General features: G+C 54.4%; 1 protein-coding gene across 4 annotated transcripts in view; it reads left to right on the top strand.

Moving 5' to 3' along the window:
• FBN2 (fibrillin 2) overlaps window positions 1–17,668 on the top strand; it is a 140,806-nt gene that overhangs the window by 33,482 nt on the left and 89,656 nt on the right. For all 4 annotated transcript variants that reach the window (XM_032968706.2, XM_076073001.1, XM_032968705.2 and 1 more), the window contains 2 exons: window positions 4,774–4,971; window positions 5,829–5,954. In XM_032968706.2, the coding sequence (XP_032824597.2) occupies window positions 4,774–4,971; window positions 5,829–5,954 (324 nt within the window). The remainder of the gene's footprint in view (window positions 1–4,773; window positions 4,972–5,828; window positions 5,955–17,668) is intronic.

Here is a 17,668-nt window from a genome sequence, read left to right as displayed (position 1 = left end):
AAACGCCCAAGCCGCTCTCCTCCACAACTCCCCCCACGCCCCACGTGCTTCCAAGGTCGCGTCTCGCCTCCAACAAACCACGCGCCTGCGCGTCCGCATTGCCCCGGCGGCAACGAGTCGCGGGGTCCGGGACGGTCGTTCGTAACGGCGAAGTTGAAGTAAAAAGGGGAGGCAAACTAGAACCGACGGGCTTTGATCGCGGACCTGCGGTGATGGTGGGTGGTGGTGGTGGGGTTGGTTGTGGGGGGCGGTGTCTGCGCCATGCCGTAATTGAGATCGGCGCAGCAAAGTAAACGTGGTGGAGCGTCTATCGCGAGCGGTTGTCTGGCGCTGGGCGCCGCGTCGCTTCAAAGGAAGGCCACGGGCCACCGTCGCGGCTCCTTGAAATGTCACGGCTGAATTGCGTCTCCGGGACATTGCGCGAACAAATACCCCGTTGGTCAAGGGGAGGAAGAACTGAAGACTCGTCGGAGCGAATTGAGAGAACCGAAAGCAAGAGACAGCAAAAGAGTCTGGAAACTAACATTTCTAGATTTGAAGCTTTCGTGACTGCAAGGATCCATACTCTTTGGTTCTATTCGGTAAAGTCACGTAGGTAAAAAATAAAATAACAAAAATCACGACGTTTCGGCCACAACACAAGCGGCCTTCATCAGGTGAAGGGACCAACCTGTCCAGTGGACAGTGGACAGGTTGGTCCCTTCAGTGGACAGGTTGGTCCCTTCAGTGGACAGGTTGGTCCCTTCACCTGATGAAGGCCGCTTGTGTTGTGGCCGAAACGTCGTGATTTTTGTTATTTCATTTTTTACCTACGTGACTTTACCGAATAGAACCAAAGAGTCTGGAAACTAACATATTTTTGCTTCAAATTTTTCAAGATGTAAGGCCCACTGAGCTATATAGATCTCTTTCAGAAGTGGCCTGGCCACAGATCATAGCTCAATGAAGACGGCTTATCACGTGGAAACTTGTCGCAGCCAAATACTCGAAACGCGTGTTTCTAAATGTGGAGGGAAAAAACTGGAAGATCTGGAGAAAAATCCACGTGACCACGGGGAGAACACACAAATTCCAAATATACAGGCACCAGGGTCGGGATCGAACCCACAACGTCCTGTATACCAGGCGAGGGAATTAACATCTCGGCAGCGCGGCGCCTGGTGTTGTAACCTCGCCACCGTGGTCAACATTGTGGGGGATGGCACACCGTAGAGAGCCTCAACTGAAGCGTCGCCTCATCGAGTCCGTGGGTCAGAACGGAGCCACTCGGTGCCACCCACGATGGCGAAACTTTTCTCGAAAACGGTTTCACTGCGCGGCCAGTAAAAAAGTGAAACGTGGGACAGCTGAGTCGCTGCGGCGTAGCTCGCTTTCATTGGCAAAGACAAGAAGCTGGCACCGCCGACGTTTTTGCGGATCCCGGCCGACAAACAACGGGCCCCTATGGACGGACGGCGACGGCGACGACTGACGGCTCTGGCGGCGGATAAGGGGGGAATGTCTAATTTGTCAGCGACGACGTTGACGCCCCGGGTCGACTACAATCGGTGAAGAAGATCTTCGTAGCTCGTCGGATTCCTCCTCCGGGCCAAAGCAAGATCGCGATTCTTCGGCGCAACGCGCCGTCGAGCCGCCTCGTCCCCCTACTCATCGCGGCGGCCGACGCTACCGACTGCCGCGTGGTCACGCGTCAGTCGGTCAGCGACGTTCCGGGCGCGGGCCAGCACGGCCGGTGTCGAGGGTGTCGAGGGTGTCGAGAGACGGCTTGCGGAGTTCAGAGAAGACCCGACGGGACCGGGGAGGGGGGGACGACTTCTCCGGCGGCGAGACGCCGTCACGTGGCTGTCGCTTGCCGTGTCACGGGTCCTTCCCAACGCACTCTAGGTCGACTCGGCCGTAACATGATATGCGTACGTTGGGCGGGTGTTTAATCGTCGGGCGTGGTGCTGGCCATCCACCTCCTCTCGCGTGCCGTGGCGGCCTTCACAGGTGCTACTCGCTAACAGCACTCGCCCCAACAGTCTATGACAGGCTACGCGGGGGGCGGGGGGGGTTTGGGATCTTTGTGTGTTTGTGTGCGTCAGTGCATCGCTTGCTTTCGCTTCTGGCTGCACGCGCGTTGGAAAACGCAGAATTGTTCGAGAGAGGCCTGCAACGCTTTTTAACATTGTGGAATATTTCGAAGTATGATGGGGAGGGCAGGGGGATTCGAGGGTGGGCGGGGTGGGGGGACCAAGCCGGCAAGAAACAGTAAAGAAGAAGAGGAGGAGGAAGCGGAGTCAGCGGCAGCTCGGGCAGCTCGCCGGTTCGGTGGCGCTACTGTGGGCACTGTGGTGGGGACTCATGGTGGGGGTAGCGGGGGAGGGGGCGGTGGGAGAGGGGGCTGCTGTGTGGGGAGGGAGGTGGGGGGTAGTGGGACTGGTTGGGGGGGGCAGTCTGGAAGTCGCTGGCTCGGCCGTCTTCCGCTGGGAGAGAGCTCACGGAGCCGCCAGCCTGAAAAACAAAAATCGAAACGGCAGACAGAGCGGGCCCTGTTTGTTAGCGCCGGGCCGCTGTTTGACCGAGTCACGGGATCAAACACTCGCCACCGCGCTGGATGGAGAACAGCGGCACACATACACACACAGGCCAACAAAGACGAAGCTCTCTGCAGCCCGGTCGCGTTAGACACACTGTTGGGGAGCGAGTGCCGTGAGCGAGCGCCTATGAGGTCCGCCACTGCGGACAAAGGTGGTCACGGAGTGTGGCCGACACGGCACCCGGCCGCCTTTGTCTCACCCGCGTGTCTCCCTGTTGACACTCCGCGTCAGCTGCTCGTGTTTTTGTTTTGTTCAAGCTGCCTAGTCCCAGCACCAAGGCAATCTGCCACTGATGGTGGCCGTGAGCGGGATTGGAGCTCCCCCGGTTGCTCGGTTCGTAGCGCAGCGCGCCGGCCACCGCACGCGGTGACGTCACCGCGGCACTTGTACCAGACTAGGTGCACACAAAGCCAAAGATCCCCCGTGTAGCCTTAACAGATTGTTGGGGCAAGTGCTGTTTGCGAGCACCTATAAAGGCCTGCACGTCACACACAGGCGCACGTACACACACACAACCAACGGAAATGAGACACTCCCAACAGCGCAGTAAACATTTCCAACTTGATTATCAGCGGTTGGCTGCGGTGGTGGTGAAATGGGTACGGGAAGCGTTGGGGGCGGAACGTATATTAAAGTAACATTTATTTTAATTTTAAAACAAAATTACTCGAGGGATTAGGCACGCATTATGTTTTTGTTCTGTATATATGCGCGAGCCAAATTTGATTTAAAATGCAGTGAAGCCCGCTTTGTTCCATCGCGTGCCGCGACACACAAACACACATTTGCTCTCTCGAGGACATTCAATATTGCCTCGCCGAACATTGAAGACGGCGGCAGCTCGGCCAACGAGCGGAGGCCGGCTGAGTTCTCTCGGTGCATTCACGGCCGCGGTGGCGCTCGTGATGACGACGACGACGATGCGGACAACAATCCGGGTTTAATGACGTTGGGCGAAGGCTTTGTGGACCAAACTTTACGATTCGCACTTCAGTTTCTTTTGGCTTTTTAGCCACGCGGATAGTTTAAAATGTCAAACGCTGAGGTGATGTTTGAGTGTCGCGTTTGCCAACTCCACTTGATTGGCTGTGGTGGAGTTGCGACAGTTGAAGACACGGACGTGGGACACTTCCACGTAGAGAGGCACTCCTTGTGAACCGTGCGGACATTCCCGCACGTGCGGGAATGTCTGCTCACTTGCGATGCTACGTGCGTGCGTGTGTGATACGTGCGTGCGTGTGATACGTGCGTGCGTGTGATACGTGCGTGCGTGATACGTGCGTGATACGTGCGTGCGATGTGTGCGATTCGTGCGTGCGTCATGCGTGCGTCATGCGTGCGTGTGATACGTGCGTGTGAAACGTGCATGCGTGTGATACGTGCGTGCGTGATACGTGCGTGCCTGCGATACGTGCGTGCGATTCGTGCGTGCGTCATACGTGCGTGTGATACGTGCGTGTGAAACGTGCATGCGTGATACGTGCGTGTGTGCATGCGCGCTTTTCTCATAATTGCAATGGGCCATTGTGAACCACGGCTCCCGAAGGAACAATTGTTTGGATCAACCGCGTCTGCTCCGCCTCATGTCGGCCCCTCGCTCTCAATGCTCACCCTTCGTCTCTCTCGCCGTCGCTCGCTCGCTCGCCCTGCCTTTGGCATCTGCTTGTCCTCTTCCTTTGTCTCCATCGCTCGCTTCTCCTGCCCTGTGGCATCACCTGACGGCTGCTAATTTCACCTTCTCAGAATGCTGCACCTCTCCTTCTCCTCGACGACCTTTGATCCGCTTACTCTGCCCGTCCCCGTAATCATCGTTAACAATATCGTCGTCACGCATCATCCTCACCGCCTGTCCCCGCTGTACCGTGGCCCGTGACGCATTCGCACTGTGAACCCGAATTCCGGCTCAAATGAACATTGCGGCATCGGCGCTCACAGCCCTCAAAGTGGTGCTTAAAAAATTCCACATTCCTATGGCCAGGGGCGGCTGTTGATGACTTTCCCTCAAAGTGGTGCTTATTTTTATCGATCCCAGAGGGTCGATGGGCCGGTTCGACCCCCAACCAGGAATTGAACTCGCAACGCCTTCCGACTCGCGAAGCCGCTCGCTCTCCCGCCGGATGTTTAAAGGAGCCAACGACGCCGCGTGAAATCCGGGCTCGCTCTGTCCCCCCCCTCGCCCCGTCGCCGCTTGCAGACTACCGCACAGGGCCCTGCTTCACGCAGGTGACCAACCAGATGTGCCAGGGCCAGCTGAGCGGCGTGGTGTGCACCAAGACGCTTTGCTGCGCCACCATCGGGCGTGCGTGGGGCCACCCGTGCGAGACGTGCCCCTCGCAGCCGCAGCCGTGCCGGCGCGGCTTCGTCCCCAACGTGCGCACGGGGGCCTGCCAGGGTGAGGGCGCGCGGTGCACCGCACGGACGCACCGCACGGACGCACAACACCGCGTGGGCACACCGCACCGCACGGAAGCATCGCACCGCACGGACGCGTCGCGTGGACGCACCGCACAGACACACCGCACCGCACGGACGCACCGCACAGACACGGACGCACCGCACGGCCGCACCGCACGGCGCACAGCGCACCACACTACACAGACGCTGCCCAGACGCGCCGCAGGGGTGCACCGTACTGCACAGACACATCGCATGGACGTATCACACCACATGGATGCACCGCACAGACACACCGCACCACACGGACACACAGGTGCTGGGCCCCCCATAGGTCACCTTAGTCTTATATGAGTGCAGTGTGCAAACATGAGCGCTGGGGAAACTTAGGCGGCCGAGCATGGTACTGGCCTCACCACCCTATTGTGGGCCTTCATAGGTGCTCGCAAACGGCACTTGCTCCAAAAGTCTGTGAAGGCTGTAAGGGACATCTTTGTCTTTGTGTATGCGTGTTAACGCTTGTGCAAACGTGTGTTTGGGAAGCGGGAGTGCAGTGCTAAACGCGCTGCAATGCGAACCTCGTGACCCGGGTTCAATTCCCGCTCACGACCAACACCGGTGACGATTATCTGAACCGGTCCTGGGCCTCCCCTAGGTCGACTCGTCCTCAAATTAGTACTTGGTGCGGTGTGTAAACATCGCCACTGGGGAGACAAAGGTGGCCGGGCGTGGTGCTGGCCACCCGCCCCCTCGTGTGCCGCGCCGGCCTTCATAGGTGCTCGCTAACAGCGCTTGCCGCAACATTCCGTTAAGGCTAATACGCGCGGGTGATCTTTGCCAACGCGTCGTGTGCAGATGTGGACGAGTGCCAGGCGGTGCCGGGCTTGTGCCAGGGCGGCACCTGCACCAACACGGTGGGCTCCTACGAGTGCAAGTGTCCGGCCGGGCACAAGAAGAGCGACAGCACCCAGAAGTGCGAAGGTGAGCGCGTCGTCGCGAGAAGCAAGTGCGCCACGGTGGGAACGTTGGGAGCGTGGACTCCCCGACAGCGGAGGATCTCGGCCGCGAGCTGCACGGGTTTACGTTCCCCTCGTCGGCGGCGGATGAGGCGAGCGCAACTCTGTACGGAGTCAACGGCGCTCGTGCCATGGATCAGCCTGGCCCCCCGTGCCGTAGTTAGCGATCGCGGGAACAATGACGACGTTCGTTGTTGGTTATCGCGCCGTCGTCAGTCGTCGGCGGTCGCGTGAATTGCGTCTCACAAGCGCCGAGGAACCGCAGACTGAGCTGGAAGGCAGCGACCAGGTGGCAATGAGGAAGCGATACCAACTGTTGGCCAAGATCTGCAATCCTCTATGTATCAAGATGTGTTCAGCCAATTGATGAGTGCTTTTGTTCATGTACTTTGAACTTCTTTTGCACCGTACGTGGTCAACCGTGCTAATCAGAGGTGCGGGGGAAGGACAACAAATGGAACACACAAAGCAATTCTAAATAAATTAGTTTTCAATCTTGATTTTAAAAGTGCGTAGCTCCAGTAGCTTCCTAACATCGGAAGGAAGAGCGTTCCAGATGGCCACAGAAGCGCATCTGAAAGCGCCGTGCGATGCTGTGAATTCAGGTGCAAGTTTTACTTCAATTCCCCTTCCCCCCACCTTCCAGCCTCTGTCCGCCGAGCAGTGTAACCGGCTACGCGAATGGTGTCGCAAAGTGTGGGTGCACTCCGACCACTTCCACCGCCGTCTGATCAACGCGGAAGAGTCGGCCGAAATAGCCTACAGAGTGGCTCTCGAGAGCTCCCTCAGGTTGAGGCCCGTCCGCCAGCAGTGACGCTAGCCAGAGTATTCGTGGTGTCGTCCATTTCAGTTCCTCTGCTTTGCTCTGTCCGTCACTCTCGCTGCCTTGTACTTTGAACTTTTTTCGCGCCGCACGTAGCCAACCGTGCTGATCGGAGGTGCGCGCGTTGCCGTGATTTTTCTGCCTCTCCCTCCCCGCTTCTGTCTCCCGTACACCTGCGAGCCGCGTCTCTCTGTGCTCCGCTTTATTCTTTTTCCCGTGCATCAATTGGGATTATATTCTTTTTGTGTTGGAATCTAAAAAAAACGCGTGAAGACAGAATCCTCCTCGCGATCATTCACCTCCGATCTCCTCTCGTTGATTCGGAGTTTTTTTGTGTTCCCTGCTCTCCGGCGTACGCCGGCAACTTTTACTGATTGTCTTTAAAAAACGAACACGTTCAAAGTCGGTCACCAACACACTCGAGCATGGACACGCCTCGCACGCCGCAGTCCTCTCCGACCCGGCCTCGCCGCGCAGTGACGTCGTCGCCGGGGGTGTTCTCCCGACCCCACTTCTTTTTCATTTTAGTTTCCCCGTCGTGAAGCTGGAGACTCTTCGTCAGGCAGCCAGAGGCACCGCGCAGTCGGGGGCCCACATGTCGACAAGATCACAGCTGTTTGTGTTGTTAGTCGTCGGGGGGGGGGGGGGGGTCTCATCTATTAAAGCAAAAGCCACCGCGTCTTCCCCTTGTCTTGAAATCCTACCCCATATTATAACTCCCTCCCCCCACGCTCTCCGCCACGGGAGAGGTTGGGCTGTCTCAGAGTAATTTTTACACTCGAAAAATGTCGTCACGGTATGTGGAAAAATATTCGGTGGCCCCAGGTGAAACTTTTCATTAATCACAACACAAAGGTGGCCGTTTGTTAAATCTGCAGCAACTAAAAAAAAGCCACGGCGATTTATACATTCCTGCGTCCACGATAAATAATATATAAATAATAACAGTTTCTAAATTATCTGGGGACTGGGCCGTAACATCCTGTGTAATTTAAAAAGAAAAAGTCGTCCCTAGGTTTTTTTTATTTTTCCTGAAAGATCCTTTGGAAAGATATATGCGTTCCGGCAGCGCATCGTGATTTATATTGCGTTTTGTGAGATGCATTGCCACAGCATCTGGCTGCATAGCGGTGGTGGGGGATGGTGAAGAGGAGAAGCCAGTTTTGCGTGCGCGGGAGCGGTAGCGCACGACGCTACACACCTGGTGACCCAAGTTCAATTCCCAGCTCGCGACCAATAACAGCGGCATAGACCTGAAAGAGTCTCTCTCCGAGATCGACTCGGCCTTCGATGAGCACTAAGTGTGGTGTGTGACACATCAGCACTGGGGAGACAAAGGCGGCTGGACATGGTGCTGGCCACCCGCCCCCTAATAGCCGCTTGCTCGTCGCACTTGCCCCAGCAGTCTTTTAAAGGCTATGCGGGGGATATTTGTCTGTGTGCGCTCACATGTTCAGTTACCTTTTCACGTCAGCGGCCGCTTGATGGCTAAGGGAGAATAATTACGGGAGTGTGTGTGAGCTCCGAATGGTTCTGGTGTCCCCAGTGCACCATGAGTCTTAGCCAGTTGGCAACGCTGTTACAAGACAAAGTTCCCCCGTATAGCATTTAATAATAGACTGTTGGGGCAAGTGCTGTTAGCGAGTACCTATGAAGGCCAGAACAGTACACGAGGGGGTGGGTGGCCAGCACCACGCGCGACCGCCTTTGTCTCCTTAGTGGCGATGTTTACACACCACACCAGGTACTCGTTTGAGGCTGAGTCAACCTAGGGGAGGCCCAGGACCTGTTCAGATAATCGTCACCGGTTTTGGCCGTGAGCGGGAATCGAACCCGGCTCGCCGGAACCGTCGCACAGTGCGTTGACCGCTACACTACCGCTGTCACGCATGCACACACACACACGTGCACAATCGATGCCACGTCCGAGATCGGAATCGTTGAGGACCGATTCCCGCCTCGGCCGACACCAGTGCCGAGCGACACCAAAACCGATTTCACCTTTCTCCCCGTGCCCCCCGCCACCTTCTGCCACCCCATTCACCAATCTCCAGTGACCAGCATGGTGAGGTATGGTCAATAAACCCCGAATGATCGAGGCGACGACCACCGGTGGATTGAGAGGGGATGGAATTTATTTATTTGATTTGATTGGAGCCGGCCGGGTGGCTGCTGCTTAGTGGTTGGAGCGAGCGGCTCACAATCGCAAGTTTGAGTTCAATTTCTGGTCTGGGGTGCAGGAGGAGGGTTCACCGTCATCCCACGCTGTGGAGACGCTAACAGTGGTTGGTCTATGGAGAAACTCGCTCCTGCCATAGGAATGCGGAATTTCCACCGCTGGCTCAGCAGGACTGTGAACACGAGATGAGCACCAATGCCTCAATGCTCACTCGAGCAGCAAATCACATTGCCTTTGAATTGCGTTAGAAGTTTGTCGGGGGATTATCACGTTGTCCCTGCCTGTTGATCCACTGCCACCCTTAGCCTCTTTGCCCACTGACCTCCGCGTAGCCTTGAGCCCCAAAACCAAAACAATCCACTGCGGCTCACGTGCCCCATGAAGCCGTTTTTCTTAGGAATCGCTTGCACCACTCGCACCGATTAGAAATTGTGTAACAGCGAAGTTCCAGGCTGTCCGTATAACCCCCCTCTGCGGTGAAATATTCCGTTTTGTTATTTCAAGCGCGCGGTCAGGTCTAAAATTGCTGCGAAATGTTACTCAGATGTTGGACGCCCGGCGCGTTTACAGGTGGAAATGGTTTGGCCGGTTCAGTGAGCAGTTCACCGTAATTTATTAAAGGGCAGCCGGATTGAACGGCGTGATTTAGTGCAACTGCGCTGAGAGGCTGGGCCTGCAGTGAAGGACGGCAGCTGTGTTTTGAGACTTGGGTCCTGACAACTTCCCTTGTCCATTGATTTACACACAGGGCCCCCCACCCTCCCCCCTCTCCGGACTTAGAGGTGGGCAATCAGGGCAGCTGATTGCCCAAAGCTGTAAAGGGGCATTGGAATTGTATTGCGTGGCAGGGGGGTGGCAAAACCCTGCAGACGTGGGGAGACAGGAAAACATACAGACAGTCAGACACAGAGAAACGTCGAGTCACAGAGACGCAGAGACATGTAGAGTCACAGAGACACAGAGACGCAGAGACATGTAGAGTCACAGAGACATGTAGAGTCACAGAGACACAGAGACATGTAGAGTCACAGAGACATGTAAAGTCACAGAGACACAGAGACATGTAGAGTCACAGAGACACAGACACAGAGACATGTAGAGTCACAGAGACACAGAGACGCAGAGGCACAGAGACATGTAGAGTCACAGAGACACAGAGACGCAGAGACATGTAGAGTCACAGAGACACAGAGATGCAGAGGCACAGAGACATGTAGAGTCACAGAGACACAGAGACACAGAGACATGTAGAGTCACAGAGACACAGAGACATGTAGAGTCACAGAGACAAATAGACACAGAGACACAGAGAAATGTAGAGTCAGAGAGACGCAGAGACATGTAGAGTCACAGAGACACAGAGACATGTAGAGTCACAGAGACATGTAGAGTCACAGAGACATGTAGAGTTACAGAGACACAGAGACACAGAGACATGTAGAGTCACAGAGACACAGACACAGAGACATGTAGAGTCACAGAGACGCAGAGACACAGAGACGCAGAGGCACAGAGACATGTAGAGTCACAGAGACACAGAGACATGTAGAGTCACAGAGACACAGAGACTCAGAGACACAGAGACACAGAGACGGAGAGGCACAGTGACATGTAGAGTCACAGTGACACAAAGACCTAGAGACATGTAGAATCACAGAGACACAGAGACGCAGAAACGCAGAAACATGTAGAGTCACAGAGACATGTAGAGTCACGGAGACACAGAGACATGTAGAGTCAGAGACACAGAGACATGTAGAGTCACATAGACACAGAGACGCAGAGACATGTAGAGACACAGAGACATGTAGAGACACAGACACAGAGTCACAGAGACATGTAGAGTCACATAGACACAGAGACGCAGAGACATGTAGAGACACAGAGACATGTAGAGTTACAGAGACATGTAGAGACAGAGAGACATGTAGAGTCACAGAGACGCAGAGACGCAGAGACATGTAGAGACACAGAGACACAGAGACGCAGAGACACAGAGACACCGAGACACAGAGTCACAGAGAAATGTAGAATCACATAGACACAGAGACGCAGAGACACGTAGAGTCACAGAGACATGTAGAGTCACAGAGACACAGAGACGCAGAGACACAGAGTCACAGAGACATGTAGAATCACAGAGACACAGAGACACAGAGACACAGAGTCACAGAGACATGTAGAATCACAGAGACATGTAGAGTCACAGAGACACAGAGACGCAGAGACACAGAAACATGTAGAGTCACAGAGACATGTAGAGTCACAGAGACACAGAGACATGGAGAGTCACAGAGACGCAGAGACACAGAGACACAGAGACACAGAGTCACAGAGACACAGAGACAGAGACACAGAGACATGTAGAGTCACATAGACACAGAGACGCAGAGACATGTAGAGACACAGAGACATGTAGAGTCACAGAGACATGTAGAGTCACAGAGACACAGAGACACAGAGTCACAGAGAAATGCAGAGTCACAGAGACACAGAGACGCAGAGACATGTAGAGTCACAGAGACATGTAGAGTCACAGAGACACAGAGACATGTAGAGTCACAGAGACATGTAGAGTCACAGAGACATGTAGAGTCACAGAGACAGAGAGACATGCAGAGTCACAGAGACAGAGAGACATGTAGAGTCACAGAGACACAGAGACATGTAGAGAAATGTAGAGACACAGACATGTAGAGTCACAGAGACACAGAGACGCAGAGACACAGAGACACAGAGTCACAGAGAAATGCAGAGTCACAGAGACACAGAGGCGCAGAGACATGTAGAGACACAGATAAATGTAGAGACACAGAGACACAGAGACACAGGGACACAGAGACATGTAGAGTCACAGAGACATGGAGAGACACAGAGACACAGAGACACAGAGACATGTAGAGTCACAGAGACATGTAGAGTCACAGAGACACAGAGACATGTAACCACAGAGACACAGAGACACAGAGACATGTAGAGTCACAGAGACATGTAGAGTCACAGAGACATGTAGAGTCACAGAGACACAGAGACGCAGAGACATGTAGAGTCACAGAGACACAGAGACATGTAGAGTCACAGAGATATGTAGAGACACAGAGACGCAGAGACACAGAGACACAGAGACATGTAGAGACACAGAGACACAGAGACATGTAGAGCCACAGAGACATGTAGAGTCACAGAGACATGTAGAGTCACAGAGACACAAAGACGCAGAGACATGTAGAGTCACAGAGACACAGGGACACAGAGACATGTAGAGTCACAGAGACATGTAGAGTCACAGAGACAGAGAGACATGTAGAGTCACAGAGACACAGAGACGCAGAGACATGTAGAGTCACAGAGACACAGAGACGCAGAGACATGTAGAGTCACAGAGACATAGAGACGCAGAGACATGTAGAGTCACAGAGACACAGAGACATGTAGTCACAGAGACACAGAGAAATGTAGAGTCACATAGACACAGAGACGCAGAGACATGTAGAGACACAGAGACATGTAGAGTCACATAGACACAGAGACATGTAGAGTCACAGAGACACAGAGACATGTAGAGTCACAGAGACACAGAGTCACAGAGACATGTAGAGTCACAGAGACACAGTCACAGAGACATGTAGAGTCACAGAGACATAAAGACGCAGAGACATGTAGAGTCACAGAGACACAGAGACGCAGAGACGCAGAAACATGTAGAGTCACAGAGACATGTAGAGTCACAGAGACACAGAGACATGTAGTCACAGAGACACAGAGACACAGAGAAATGTAGAGTCACATAGACACAGAGACGCAGAGACATGTAGAGACACAGTGACATGTAGAGTCACATAGACACTGAGACGCAAAGACATGTAGAGACACAGAGACATGTAGAGTCACAGAGACATGTAGAGTCACAGAGACAGAGAGACATGTAGAGTCACAGAGACAGAGAGACATGTAGAGACACAGAGACATGTAGAGACACAGAGATACAGATACATGTAGAGACACAGAGTCACAGAGACATGTAGAGTCACAGAGACACAGTCACAGAGACGCAGAGACACAGAGACACAGAGACATGTAGAGTCACAGAGACATGTAGAGTCACAGAGACACAGAGTCACAGAGACATGTAGAGTCACAGAGACATGTAGAGTCACAGAGACACAGTCACAGAGACACAGTCACAGAGACGCAGAGACACAGAGACATGTAGAGTCACAGAGACATGTAGAGTCACAGAGACGCAGAGACACAGAGACATGTAGAGTCACAGAGACACAGAGACTCAGAGACACAGAGACACAGAGACATGTAGAGTCACAGAGACATGTAGAGTCACAGGGACACAGGGACACAGAGTCAGAGTCACAGAGACATGTAGAGCTGCAACCACATTTCACAAACAGACCAAGGGCCGTCGTAGGCTGCCACTCATTTGAAGTGTTCACACCACGTCGCTGGAAATTATTTAACAAAAAAAAAACAAATTGCAATCCCAAATCGTGACAGTTCGTCTCGCTGGGCGGGAGAGGGGAGTGCGAGGAATGTGAATGATCGCGGGCATCGTTACGACGGTCACGTCATGCAATGGTAAAGGCGCGGCCCTGCATCTCCTCACTTGCGCCACTGCTGGCGGAAGCAGCCTGCACTTAAGAAACCTCTTAAAAAAGCCGCTCTCGTGGGTTATCTTGGCCTACTCTTCCACGCTGGCCGGGGCGTCTCGGAAGATGCAGAGGCACCCACACTTTACCCCACCTCACACGACTTGCCCACCGACTGTGGCTGTCCCCCGTTTGTGCAACTCGGTGGATGGAGGTGGCGGGGAGATTTAAGAAACTGCAGCTGCAAAATAACAACTCCCTTTATACAGTACAGGAGAGCAACACTGAGTCTCACATCCCTGTGTATGTAGTCTTTTTGTATGTTGAAGGCAACTCTAGGACCTGCATATGCCCACACGGACGAGTTCCCAAACCCACTTTGCTGTACTCCCGTCTGCCGGCCCACCTCACAATGCGGCCGAGTTTTTGGCACTTTCACAAATCTACCGCGATCCACCCCAACCGCAGCTTCTGAAATCCGCTGCGCCGCAGGCCGGCGTTAAGCCGCCAGGCCCGGCTCGTCGGCAAACGAGCGGCGGCGGCCGACGGGCCCTCGCAGCTCGCCACCGGCGGCCTTCCCTCGGCACGACCCCCCCGGGGCTTTGCCGCGCCACGACGTTCGGCGCACCTCGCTAACGTCCGAAGCGTCGAACGCGTGGGAGCAAAATCAATCGAGCGACGTCAACTCCAATTCCGTCGGTCGACTCAACCGCCCGCGCGTTTCAGCTTGACAACCGGTGCCGGAAATTTTTTTTTTTCTGCTGCCAACGCCCCCATTAAAAGGCTCCGGCGTGTTGCAGCCACGAGGCCACGGGCGTTTTCCTTTTGGCACTTCGTGTTTTTTTATTTCATCCGTTCAACATCCGTCGACGGCGTTACGTCGGCCGGCGGCGGCGGCTTTTTTCAGGGGCCAATTGCGCTGCCGTAAAGCCGCATTTAGGTCGGGATTGCGTTTTTTGCCACCCCCCCCCCCCCCAACTCCCCACCCCGTCGCAAATTAAAATCCCGCCGAGTGAATTTCTTCACCGGGTGGACTAATAAATAACTGGCGGCCGTTTTTTATTGGTGCGCGAGGGTTGAGGGCCCCGCTGCTCGCGCTTACAGCCGCTCTTTGTTCAAGGAACGTAACTTGGCCGGTTAAAGCGTATTTCAGCGGAGACGAGGTCAAAGTGAAAAAGGCACGTGGATGGTAAGGGGGGGCGGGGGTGGGGGAGCGTAGGGGGGGGGGCGATTGCGGTGGCAGCAGTGGTAGCAGGGGGCCGTCTAAGTGTTTCGGGGGGCTGCAGCCCGCAAATCTGCTGAACGCCATCGCTAAGCCCCGGAGATTGTCAGGCTGGGAACGTGGCTTCTTTTAGGATAAAGCTGTTGAGCATGTTGGGATTCTTGGGGTGGGATTAATTGGTGCTGAGGTGGCCGCTTCATTGCGTGGTGGTTGTGGGGCTGCAGTGGAGCAGTTTTGCAGCGCCAGTGGAATCAGACACTGGTTGTCTTGGTGTTTAAAACTTAATGTGGAGAATAAAGACAATGTGCTTCAACTTGAGCAGGGATAGGGTTTGGTGATGTTGTTTTTGTTTTGTTTTACAGCGGGTGCCTTTTTTTTAACTTCACGGTTTTTACGGTGGGGTTTGTTTCGTTTGGAAAAATCTGAAGTTGCCGCACGAAGCGAGGCATTTGGCATGAATGCTTGAAGGTCAAAAGGGCCGTCGCAAGGCACCTTGACAAAAATATCTACAAGCGCACCCCTTGTAAGCAGAGAAAACTCAAAGCACGTGTGGTGAGGAAACTTTAAAAAAACACACGCACGCAAAATGTAAAAAAATAACAACACGTTTCTGCATAGGAAATCTGATCAGTTGAGCCACGCACCTGATTGATTAATGATGCACATGGCCACCTATAACCCTGCTTGTCTTATCTTAAACTAATTTGTATAGCGTCCTAGCCGAGGCGCTTTACAGAGAATAAAGAACGGTACAAGACGTGAGTGTGACGGTGGAGATGAGGTGAATGCAAGAGATGAGAGGAACCAATGGGGGTGAATCTTACAATGCGTGAATTCGGTGAAAGTGAAATTGATGAGAGTAAATGATGAATGGGGTTAATAAGTGAATGGGGTGAATGAGTGATGGCCACGTCATGAGAATATGAAGAGGGTGGTGGTTATGAGGGGGGATCAAGGGGGGGTCGTGGGGTGAGCTCGGGAACAATAAGTGAGCTTTGAGTGAGGAGCGGAAATTCTGGTGAGCGAAGGGTGACCGCTTAATGTGCGTTAGTGGACGACCTGCGTCGCTGCGCGCGTTCTCGAGGAATATTCCCCCCCCACCGCCCCCGTCTGCCGCACGGAACCGACGGGTCGATGGAAGGATAACACGAGAGCCACGAATCTGCCACCCCTTGTATTCGTTTTGTCGAATCGTCTTTGGCCCCGCGCACACCTGTCAAAGCGAGCCACACTTTAAGAGAGAGTAAATACATTTTGGCAACAGTTCTACTATTTTAATCGCAAGGTGCCAAGAGCAAAAAAAACAAAGACAGAGATCCCCCGTGTAGCCTTAACAGACTGTTGGGGAAGCACTGTTAGCGAGTGCCCTATGAAGGCTGGAACGGTACACGAAGGGGTGGGTGGCCAGCACCACACCCGACCGCCTTTGTCTCCCTAGTGGCTACACAAACGCACAACGGTGTGTCTGTTCTTTGTTCCCACTCAGTGACGATTGCCCGAACCAGTCCTAGGGCCTCTCCTAGGTCGACTCAGCCTCAAACGAGTACCTGGCGCGGTGCGTACTAAACATCGCCACTGGGGAGACAAAGGCGGCCGGGAGTGGTGCTGGCCACTCACCTCTAAATTTGCCGTGCCGGCGTTCTTAGGTGCTGGCTAACAGCGCTTGCCCCAACAGTCTGTTTCGGCTGTACGAGGGGGCCTTTGTCTCTTTGTGTTCTTTGCTCCAAGTCCGCATTGACAGTTTGCAAAAAAACCCCAAATTCACCGGCCCTTCTCTCTCGCACCGCTCACCAACTCCCCCCCCCCCCCAACTCGCCTGCCCACGTCACTAAAAAAAGAGAGAGCTTTACCGCGACCCAGCCCATCCCTCCCGGCCCCTGCACCGGCCTGCTGCTGCTGCCCCCGCCCGCACCCACCTAGTGCCACAACAAGCACCACCATTGTAGCAGCAGCAGCAGCATCAGCAGTAGCTCGCCTCGCTCCCCAGGGCCAACGACTTCTCGGCCGTTCCTCCGGCGCTGGCTCGGCGGCGAGAGAGGCGAGCCGTCCCGCGATCGGAAGGTCGCGGGTTCAAATCACGGTCGGTGGTGGGCCGGGGGTGGTGCGGTTTGGCTGGGCCCATCATCCCTGCGGGGGTTGATAAAAATAAATACTACTTTGTGGGGAAATCAACGAGTGGTTGTCATTTGGAGAGATTTGTCCCCCCCCGCCGCCCCCCCACGCCCCCCGTCGCCGCCGCCGCCATAGGAATGTGTAATTTCCAGCGGGTGCTCAGGTCTGTCAACAGGAGATGAGCGCCGTTGCCTTGATGCTCGGTTGAGCAGCAACAGCAGCAGCAGCAGGAGCAGCAGCAGCAGGAGCAGCAGCAGCAGCAGCAGGGAGCTCAACGTCGATTTTCGAGTTGTAGTTTGAAGGAGCCTCACGTGGAGATGCTTCTTTGGTTCTGTCCGTGGAGCGATGCCAAAACCTCTCCGTGGCTCCCTGGGACACTCGGTCCCTCCCACCCCCAGCCACTTCCTTTCCCAAGCCCCACGTTTTATGAAGTATATACGATCCTCGTGTTTTAATATAGCCGGATAAATACCGTTGTATTCTAAATATTTTACTTTGAAATTCAACAAACGCATTAAGCCCTTGCGTTTTTTTTACTAACAAGTAAAAATAAATCGAAGGCGGTGAGGTCGGCGCTTCCACGATGGTTCTCGTGAAATGTAAATAACTCCAACGAGAGGGGTCATCCGTTGTCTTTCGCGGGCGTGGGCCCCGTGGCGTCGGTTGGGGCCACGTCGAGCCGCTGTTCCCGAGGCCTTCCACCCCGACCCGGCAGGGAAGACGCGAGCCCCTGTAGGCAGCG

The sequence above is a fragment of the Petromyzon marinus genome, chromosome 40, assembly GCF_048934315.1.
Source record: "Petromyzon marinus isolate PM22_M1 ecotype Great Lakes invasive population chromosome 40, UKy_Petmar_22M1.pri1.0, whole genome shotgun sequence".
Classification (NCBI taxonomy): Eukaryota; Metazoa; Chordata; class Hyperoartia; order Petromyzontiformes; family Petromyzontidae; genus Petromyzon; species Petromyzon marinus.
This window is presented reverse-complemented; position numbering and strand designations above follow the sequence as displayed.